The sequence below is a fragment of the Carya illinoinensis genome, chromosome 5 (assembly GCF_018687715.1).
Source record: "Carya illinoinensis cultivar Pawnee chromosome 5, C.illinoinensisPawnee_v1, whole genome shotgun sequence".
Lineage (NCBI taxonomy): Eukaryota > Viridiplantae > Streptophyta > Magnoliopsida > Fagales > Juglandaceae > Carya > Carya illinoinensis.
The window spans coordinates 40,446,458-40,457,179 of NC_056756.1; the positions used below are offsets into that span (position 1 = coordinate 40,446,458).

At 36.9% G+C, this 10,722-nt stretch overlaps 1 protein-coding gene across 2 annotated transcripts; it reads right to left on the reverse strand.

Moving 5' to 3' along the window:
- Positions 1 to 1,624: 1,624 nt before the first annotated feature.
- On the reverse strand, positions 1,625 to 9,694 carry LOC122310647 (F-box/kelch-repeat protein At5g60570-like). 2 transcript variants are annotated; one of them, XM_043124732.1, is made up of 3 exons: positions 9,189 to 9,694; positions 3,759 to 4,234; positions 1,625 to 3,176 (listed from the first exon to the last, which is right to left on the reverse strand). In XM_043124732.1, exon 3 carries the CDS (start codon positions 3,150 to 3,152, stop codon positions 1,788 to 1,790), a length of 1,365 nt encoding a protein of 454 aa, XP_042980666.1. In that variant the 5' UTR covers positions 3,153 to 3,176; positions 3,759 to 4,234; positions 9,189 to 9,694; the 3' UTR covers positions 1,625 to 1,787. The 2 variants fall into 2 exon arrangements, with proteins under 2 accessions (XP_042980666.1, XP_042980665.1); XM_043124731.1 differs by lacking the exon at positions 3,759 to 4,234 and having other exon boundaries at positions 9,189 to 9,693.
- Positions 9,695 to 10,722: the final 1,028 nt, after the last annotated feature.

Sequence of the window (10,722 nt, forward strand, 5' to 3'; positions counted from 1 at the left end):
TTATAATGTACATTATAGATTCTTGTTTGATCACTTGGGTATAATGAAATTATAACAATCAAAGGTGGTTTGTCAAAAATTAGGTTTTGTTGCGTTTGGATGTCAACCTAAGTATGAATAATAGTGAGTTGATAGTAAAATGAGTTATGTGGGATCCATCTAAGATGAGTTTGAAAGTTAAAAAAGGTATGGGGCTCACCAATGATTGAAATGCATCGTACGTCTGCTACAGGTAAAAGAAATTGGGAATTGGAAAGCAGATGATTTTTATCTTTTTGACTTTTTACTTTTTGAGTAGAAAGAGAAAAGGAGAGAGAAGTTACTTTTCTTTTTGTTTTGTCAATTGTGGGTCTCACAAAGTCTAAAGTTAAAATGCACTCAGTGAAAACTCACTTTTTTGGATGTTAAATGAAGTCTAAAATTGAACTGCACTCAGATGATTATAACGTCCAAACAAGCCCTTAGAGGATGCATTGCAAATTCACCCTACATGAGTACTATACAATCGGGTAATATTAATATTTCCAACTTCGTTCTTTATTTTGTTTCCCATGAATAACGATGATGACTTTATATTAAGTAGGTAAGTTGCTATTAAAAGTAGAACATAATTCATTTTCATGCCGCGGGCTCAAAGATTATGTGTAATGGATCATTACTCATCTCCTTCTCCATTAGTGTGATTAGCAAGAAAGGGAAAAAAAATCCTAGGTTATCTGCATCCTTTAACATCCTTTTGAGAGAATATATGTATGTACACGTGTGTAAATATATATATATATATATATATATATATATATATGTATGTATGGATATTCTGGCTCCACTTCTTTTTCCACCACTACCTTTTGAGATTGAGTAGAAAATAAAACTGGTGAGTGGTAGAAGTACAAAAACGTCAAGCTGATCCAATAAATGCACTAGAACCATGTTTTATTCGAGTGTAATGAAAGCCTTCTGTTTCTGCGCTTTATCAAGTAAAGATGGGTGCATTTTACCTTGTTTTTCATTCACTTAATTTTTCTATATCGATCGGTCTGTACAACAGAGAAAGATCAAACCATTCCAGTGATATGCCGCCCAGTATCTTATTATAATTCCCACACCCTTGAAGCCAGCAACCCTTCAACCTCAACCACCAACGCCTCGATCCGCTGCAACCATCCCCCACTACCTCCACTGGCACTGCAGCCACTGCTTGCCCACTTATCATAGTTATGCTCAGCCAATACAATCCAACAACCACATTAAGTTATTAACCCTATCTATATCATATCCAAGTAACCGATGGCTTTACTTCGCACAAGCACTGTCGTGCTTGCCCCTAATCTCATTCGATGCCGTACAACTTGGATGCTTGGCTTTCAATAAAACCTAATCTCTTATGTTTTAGGGGACGTGGGCGTGCAGGGGCCATGCAGAGTCTCGTATTTAAAGCAAATGAATGTAGGTTCAAAGTGATTTATGAAGAAGTGAGACAGGACACTTGTAATTCATCACTCGAGTGAATTACATGCATGTTTTATTTTTAGGCAAGAAAATTATGATTCTAAGAAAATACCAAACATCATTATGCTTGTTTTTGAAGCTGCAGAATGAATCAGCGCCATTGACAGAAGAAAACTGCACAAGTTATCAACATAAAACTTTCAAATTAACGATACCAGAGAAAACATGCTTTACCGTCCCAATTGATAAAATTATTTGGTTTTTCCACAAGTCAATGATCGATTTGCACTAAAAAAACAGAACAGACACAAAAGAAAAAGAAAAAAAAGAGGAAGCAATTAACAGCCCATTACCGCGCAGTTGTAGACAAAAGCACCTGCTCGCTCCCTGACAGAAAGGATGCGCCAATCTTGGTTTCCTTCCTTTGGATCCCAAGAGTGCAGCACAATAACTTCCCCTTCAGGTCCCCTGTGTCCTCCGATCACTAACAAGCTGTTTCCACATGCCTTAAATGCTAGGCCCCAACCATTGGATGAGTCAGCCCTAACTGGCAACCTCTTCACAACTGCCCATGAGTTATTGATTTTGTCATATTTCTTGACTTCATTTGTTGCTTGATCAGCAGAATAAAGCTGATTATTTACAACAGCTACCAGAGGAGGGGAACACATAGCTGGCTCTCTCCCCACACCAGAAACTGGATACATGTTCTGTATCCTCCTCCATGTTCCCATTTCCATGTCATATTCTTCACCACAAGTTAAACGATTCGTATGGCTTGACATTCCACCAATCACATAAAACTTCCCATCCATAAAGAAGCCAGAACACAGTTTGCGAGGGACATTCATATCTGCCAAAGCTTGCCAGGTACCCAGTTCAGAATTGTAAAGCTCAGCAGATTTTAGAATATGACCATTCTTGTCACTTCCACCAGCTACAATAGCAACTTCCCCAAGGCTGCTTGAGCCAAACAGACAGCGGGGCCAGTTCATTAGATCGCATCTTGACCAATCCCGAGTAACCAAGCTATACATCCAAATTGCAAATCCTGATAACTCGCGGCCAAAGACAAGTAGCTTGGTCCCTACAGCAAGAGACTCCTTGTCTGCACAAGTAAAACACTCATCACAAGGCATCCTGGGCAATCTCATCCATCTCTCTCTAACAGGATCAAATGCTTCCCATGGCATCATTATACAGGCAAGATAAACCCAGTGCTCAACCACACCAAGTCGTCGCCTCAATTTGTATAAATCTCCACTCTCAATCAAGGACTTGAATTTTTTGTTCAAACAGGCCAGATTTGGGTAGTATGATCTATTGCTCCAGGCCAACACATCTAATGCTGCATCATCAGGGAGACCTGGTAGGAAGCTATCATCTGATGCCTGACCATCACACTTCTCCCCAGACCTTGCCATGATCATTGGCTTGATTTTCTTCGGCATCATGCTCTCAATGTTAGGAATATGCACCTTCTTGTCCAGCAAGCATTTCTCAACATCTTTCGAGCCATTATGTCTAGCCAATAGAGAATTTGCCAACAGATCCAAATCCTTCTGTAAATACCCACACTCTTGATCATAGGATTTTGGAAGCTGTTTTACTCCACAACCCTGCACACCAGCTGTGGCTGGTGCTTCACAACCTGCTCCTTCCATTTTCCCAGTTGGTTCCTCGAGAGAATATCTGAACACCATTTAAACAACTTGTGGTCCAGAACACTATTCAATGAGAAATTGGAAGATGTAAAGCAAAGTGTCAGAAGGGATGATATAATAAAATCACACCCAAATTTGCTGACTATAAAAATCTCAACTATTAGACAGCTGAAGATGATTCTACCACAAAGTATATGATTCCATGTTTATCCCCTCCCTCAAAAGAAATCGAGCAGTTAATGACATTCAACAAAACAGAGAAAACAAAGCATAAAATAGCTAGCACCTTACAAAAAAAAAAAAAATTCTGCTCAAGACACAAAGTTGGGCATTTTGTAAAAAGACAGACACAGAGAGAGAGAGAGAGAGAGAGAGAGAGAGAGTAAACAAAACCATCTCAGAACACTAGACAAAAGAAAAATCACTCAGGTTTTGTTACTGGTGCCACAGTTTTGTGCACATAAATTTTTAAAAGGCCACATACTAGTCAAAAACATAATCAATATCACGGTGTTTTTTCTTTTTTATTCAAACAACATCTTCCTTGATTGATGCATTGCATCCACAGATTTGAATACCATAACAGCTAGCCTCAAAAAGGCATTAACGAAAGATATTGACTATAGGTTAAAAAAAAAACTTTACTCTTTAAAGATTCCTGGTCTCTAAACGGCACTGGTGCTCTTGGATGACATTCAATAGGCACTTGGACCATTTGGACTCCACCTATGGTTGGTTTAAAGCACATGGAAGATAAGATCTGCTTGAAACCCAGGAAACCTGCCAGTTTTGATGTGGCATCGCATTTGGGTGGTTGGACAGGGTCAGTCAGGCAGGTCCAAACTCCAAAGTGCAGAATTTGAAGAGTGGTGAACCTCAAAACTCAAAAGCCAGGCATCTATAATTGCAAGAAACACTCGAGTCAGCAGACTCTTTGCTTGGCATTGTTCAAATAGGGATGGTCCTGGGGCAGGTTAGTGATTGAGATTGCATCTCTCCCAACCCACACACCCAGTTCATGCATGGGGAGACTCCTAGCCACGACTGTTCAAGACGCAAGGTCCCCACCCCTGTGGCCCTCCTTGCATGGCAAAAGTTCCATGCATATATAGTAACCAAGACTGAAAAATCAAAAGATTAAAAAAAAAAAAAAAAAACTTACACACCATAGAAGCACATTAAATTTAAAAAATCCCATGATGTCCAGGTTTTCTACCTTTGACGAGCACATTATGCCAAAGAAACAGAAAAGATGAATACATTATGATCAACACGTTCAACATAACTAATTTGTTTATTTCAAAAGCAAAGCAGTAAAATATCATTATAGAAACTACCAAGGGCTTGTCAACCACAATTATTCACTATCATGCATTTTGGGAATCAACCTTATAGATCAACAAATAACATGCATGCATTAAATAAAAATCAACATTCCTATAAGATATCCTCTCCTATTAAGAGAACATGTATACCCTAATTGTTGTTTCCTTCTCTTTTCACAAAATACTTTCACCAGTTGCATTCAATGTGTGTGGGATGCCAATAACATCCATCCTTAAATGGCCATTAATGAGATTTAAAATTAGTAAATTTTATCAAAGACAAAACATAAACAATTATAACTGAAAAAATAAAATGTTTTCCCTAGGTGATACATATAAAAATGCATGTTTTCCCAAGATCCATATTTATTTAAACCATAAAAGTCCAGCCACCGGCCCACCAGGTAACCAATGACCTAATCAATCAGCCAGCTTGGTTCACGCAGCAAACCCTATCATGTTGATCTAGGCAAAATTATCTTACCAGACAGTTTTAGCACCTTGGGCTTGGAATGACCCAGCAATTAGATAAGTTAATAGCACTAATTATATGCAAAGCAATAAGCACAGGTACGTAGCCAAAAAAATTGGTGATCTTTTGCAGTCAAACCTAGCCATCATTTGTAGCAAGAGATACTCATGGCTACAGCACTACTCACCATCTATTTTAGGTTTCACACAACAGTTTTTCTATAATTATGTTTCATACAACATTTAATCCTGCTCAGACCTCCCATATGGCATGTTTGTACTCTCGTAACATACAATCATCCTCACACCATCATGATGATCTAAATTTCCAGTCAATCTTGACATGTTTCTGAGCTCCTCCATCACTATAATCTTGCTGTTACCCAATAGTTCCTCTCTCTCTCTCTCTCTCTCTCTCTCTCTCTCTCTCTCTCTCTCTCTCTCTCATAGGACTATTTTCTTCTTTTGTAGTTACCTAGAGAGTTAGTTTTCTAGAGAACAAAAGGAAGGTTCCCCATGGGGATGGAGGGACAATGATGGTTATGGTGATGATCCCTTGAATACTTCATATTTGTCTAAGCTTCACAAGGTCATAATTGGCTTTGTTAGGGTGTAATATCCTTAAATGAGGAGTGCCATTTCATCTTTTCTGTGTGCGTGCCTAGGGGGGCAGGGTGTTTAAAGCAGCAATATGCAAAGAGGTCAGTGATTATTGTGCCTTAATAATTATTTTTTCTTACAACTCACTACTCACATCATAGGCTGAGATGTAGATACTAATGTTGTCAATTTCTACTGGCAAAACAAAAGCTTCTGTAATAAATTTGCAATAATAATATTATCTGTTCAGATAGAATAAACCCCCCCCCCCCCCCCCCCCCCCCCCCCCCCCCCCCCCCCCCCCCCCCCCCCCCCCCACCCCCAACACCCAGGTTTTTTTTTTTAAACTATTTTCATAGACGCCACATTCCTAGTAAAGTACACACACATGAAACGGCACAATCTAAGTAACTAAGCCCCTTATAAAGTATGTATCTCCAGCAATGGTTTTTTTTTTTTTTTTTTTTTTTTTTTGCTGTAAACCAACAAAGTGCATTTAAGGCTTTCCCCATAAACCCGTGAATTCTATTTAACGCTCCACACGTCTCAAAATGTATTATACTTTGCCATGCAGCGAGAGGAGCAGAGACGAAGCCACTACTGTGATCTTGGGAAGGGAGCGGGCATAATTGGGGGTTAAATAAGCTGTTAGGGTGGAAATTATTTGGGGAATGTTAACAAAGTACGAAAAATAAAATTAAAAAAAAAAATAGAGATTTTAGAAGGGTCACAAGTACATGAAATTCAAGTATTATTCTTTGATAAGTAGAAATTCACGTAATTTTTCGATTAAAAAATTTACATAATTCAAGCACACAAAAAAATTAATAATGTAACAATTTAAAAATAGAAAAATTTCTTACATATTTCATGTATTTTATTCATAAAAAAAAAATATTTTTTCATGTTTTAAACGTATTGAGATATCTAAATATTAAAATAAGAGATTGTAAGTTTTATTTGTAAAAAAAATTGTTTCTAAAAGAAATTATCAAACCAAACAACAAAATAATATATTAAAACTGGATTTCACTGTGAATGATAAATAAATTAAAAATAAAAGAGTTGATAGCAATATGTGTGTGTACGGTAAAATATGCAATCAGACCACCAAATCAATTTGGTGACCAAAACAAATGGCTTATTTACTAAAAGGAAAATATGGATTTCGGCATAAACTAGAATGTATATATAGATTTTCTTTTAAAGTATGACCAAGTTTTATAACCATACAGTTTTTTCCCTTTTTAGCTCTTGTTTTCCCTCTTTGTTCCACAGGAATACTCTATATTTTTTCCCCACAACTTTAGGGGGCCAAGTGCTCAAGGCCGTGGATTTGCCTACTTAGAGGAGGATATATCATGCAAAGTCAGTTTTCTGATTGAACTGTGTAGAAAAAGAAAATGTGTTCAAAACTAAAGATTTAGTTTCCCCTCCAGACAAACTTTTGCTCAGGAAGCATTCCTTAGGGAAATGATATATTTTTTTTATAAGTCGCATAAGTGTTGTTAAGGCAAAAGAGAACATTAGCCAAGTACACACAAAGCTCAAGAGATCTATCTAACTAGCAAAAGGAAAAGGTGCCAAAAATTCTTGAAAAGTAGAGATATAAAAGTGGCACAATTTTGAAGCACAATCCAACGAGAGAGGGTATTAAGAAAGAAAAACTTGAGCTCCGGCACCAATCTCTCGTGTTCCTTAGAATGATGTGAAAGAAGAATGGGGGTTTAGGAAACAATAAAAATCATATCCCAAATTTACCTCATCCCATTCATTATAGATGTAGAGATTCATACACGAAGGCTTTTTTTTTTTTTTAAATTTTGACAGGCGTAAAAAAAAAAAAAAAATCACGAGTTTTAAATATCCTCCATCCTGACAACAATTATTCACAAAAACTAGATCTGCAAAGAAATGTGTGTCTTGAAAAGTGAATAAAAGCAGAATCTAATGTTAAAACCGTAAGAAACCCATATCATTTCTGGGACAGCTGGAACCATTTCACTCCATAACCTGTGAAACTGTATCTAAGGCTCTCCGTAGATATCAGCAGGTGTCAAACCATGCACACAGAATGAGGAGATTACCATACAACTGCAGTTATCTATTCAAAACAAGAAAATATATTTTCCTCCTGTTTCTTCACTTGAAGTTTAGGCTCCAAAATTTATTAGGGAAACAAACATACCCCAAAAAGTTTCCTTTCCATCTGAATGTGGTAAGGATGAAAATCAAATCCCAAATCCATCCCCATTAAGTAATGTCATCTCACATGAATCTTATTCAACATCCGATTTTTTCTATCAAAAACATTAACATTCTCCACTCCGACAATATCTTCTAATAAATTATGTATCTATTAGAAATGGCAGAATGAAAATATTCCCTACAATCATTTTCCGAGAAGCCAGGAACTGATTTTTTCCATAAACCGACAAATCTCAAAATGCATGATCCTGTTCCATGCAGCATTGGGAAGATCCCATATGCCACTTCAGTAATACATTTAGAACTAAAAGAGAAGAAATTTTCCTGGAAAAAAACCCTTTTTTCCCTAAACAGTCATAGCCCAGAATAGACAATAATATCTCCAATTGTTCTGGGGTAATCAATGAAAACTAAAAGTCTTCCACAATTATTTTTTATCACATATTGCAAAAATCATTTTTGCGGGATTGTGGGAACAGATTCGCTCTATAAACCGACAAATCTCAAAATGCATGATCCTGTTCCATGCTGCGTCGGGCAGATCCCATATGCCACGTCAGTAATACGTTTAGAACTAAAAGAGAAGATATTTTCCTTTAAAAAAAAAAAAAAAAAGACCCTTTTTCCCTGAACAATCATAGCCCAGAATCGACAATAATATCTCCAATTGTTATGGGGTAATCAATGAAAACAAAAACTTCCACAATTAATTTTTTATCGCATATTGCTAAAATCATTTTTGAGGGATTGTGGGAACGGACTCGCTCTATAAACCAACAAGCTCTGCCTAAAGGCTCCGTGCAACTCAAGAAAGGCAATCCATGCATGCAGCCAGGGAAACATCCACCATGCAACCTAAGGAATGTGTTTAGAACTGAAACTTTTCTACTTCCCTCCGGAATAAATTTCCCTAGATACATTTTCTGGAGAACAAGCATAGACCACAGCAACATTATTTTATTTATTTACTCTATTTCCTTTTGCCGTAAGTAAAGAAAACAGAAGACCTCACATGATCATTTTAAGATATAAAGATAATATCTCGAAATTGATTTTTGTGGGACACAGGCATTATATCTGTGCCATGCAGCCAATGGAAAATCCACATATAACCTCGGTAAAATGTCCAATATTGAAATAATAAGTTTCCCAGTTCGTGGAAACAATTTCCAGGGAGAACAAACACGACCCCACGGAGAACATTCATCTTTTAAGGAAATTCTCTTATGGGGATAAGCAATGATATTCTGATATATGCACAGAAAACCAGAAACTGACATGAAATTGAATTGAAACTCCAGAAACCAAAACTAGTGACATCCAAATTAACATGCAGATACAAATTCCACCAAATCCAACTAAGTTAAGCCAAAACCACAAAACGCAAAAAACAAATCCCAGAAGTGACCAGAAATTACGCAAATTTAGCATCACAGAAAAATCTAAGCCAACCAGAGAAAACAAATATCACCTTGCACGGATCAAGCCGCCTGCGAAATCCGAGATCTCCCCGCCGATCCAGCAGCCGAAGAACCTAAAGATTCCCAAACAAGCCCTACTACCCAGACACTCCCTCTCTCTCGCTCTCTCTGAGCTTACCTCGCCATTTATGTCTCTAAAACGCTGAGTCTCTCACTCTTGTGTGAGAATCTTATTCACACCACACGCGCGTATATATAGGCGGAGTGTTGGTGTTGTGGGGCGAGGAGAGGGAGGTGGATTTCATTGAGTTTGTTGGGCGGTTTTTGTTTTCATCCCATTGAATTGTATTGTTTTGTATCGTATAGAATTGAATTGGAAGCGAATCGGGAGGGAATTGGGAAATCGGGTTTTGGTTCCTTCCTGCGCTTTCTCTCTCTCTTCTCTCTGCTTCTCCCACCACTCCCTCTCCTCTTTCTTTCTAACGTTTCCTTCTTTGCTTCCTTTCCTCATTTTCTAAATTCTCTCTCTTTCCATTTCACCGCTTCCTTTCTTATTTTACTTCCTACTTCTCTCCATCTCTTTCTTTTTTATTCTCTCTCATTTTGATTATCACTCTTTTTTTCTTTTTAATCTATTCCTTCCATTCTTCTAAATTTTATAATTTTCTCTTCAATTTATATTAAACTTATGTTCTTTTGTATTCTATATGTACGGATTAGCATTTCCATTTTTTATCCTCTTCCTCTTCCTCTTCCTCTTGTTCTTCCTCTCCCCATCCTCCTCCTCCTATTCTAATTATATCGATCAGCGGTGAATCCAATATTTTGCTTTGATGACTATAAAATTTTATTAAAATAATTAGGCAATTGATTTGACACTTTCTATTAAAAACATTTTATATATTTTTTGTGAATTTTATTTATGTAATTGATTACGTCATTTTTTTAATATAAAATAATTATTTTAATTAATTATATTAATAAAATATGTAAAAATAACTCATTTACTAATCCTATGGACGAAGCATGTACAACAACATTATAGTTCAAAATTGATTGAAACAAGAAGACTCAAAAAGTTTTATAGAGAAGCTGAAGGCCATTTGGTTCACAGTTTCCTATTTTGGCTTTGATGGTTGCGCTCTTGTTTTGGGTAGGAATAGGTTAGAGTGTGTTGACTTTCTTTTTTTTGTGGGTAAAAAACGTTTTTACAAATGTCTTGTCAAATTCTTTTAAAGAAGTTTTAAAGATCAGAGCAGTCAGTGAATTACTTAGATGATTGTCCCTCCTCTATTTGTCGATTGTCATGACTTCCTTTATATTGTTAAACTAGAATGCATATGCGAGACACTTGTACAGTACACCCCATCATCATAATCCTTTCCTCACAATCTACCAAAATCAGATTGGCACATGAGGCTCATGAACTTCCTTCGACACATATGAGCTCCACGCAGCATCACTTGCTAAAGCATTTTGCGCCGTTTCCACCAATCACGAGCAATTATCTTCTCGGCCAATACTTCTCCAACATACTTTCTTTTTCATCTCCTTCAGATCCTTTTTTTTTTTTTTTCTAAAGTT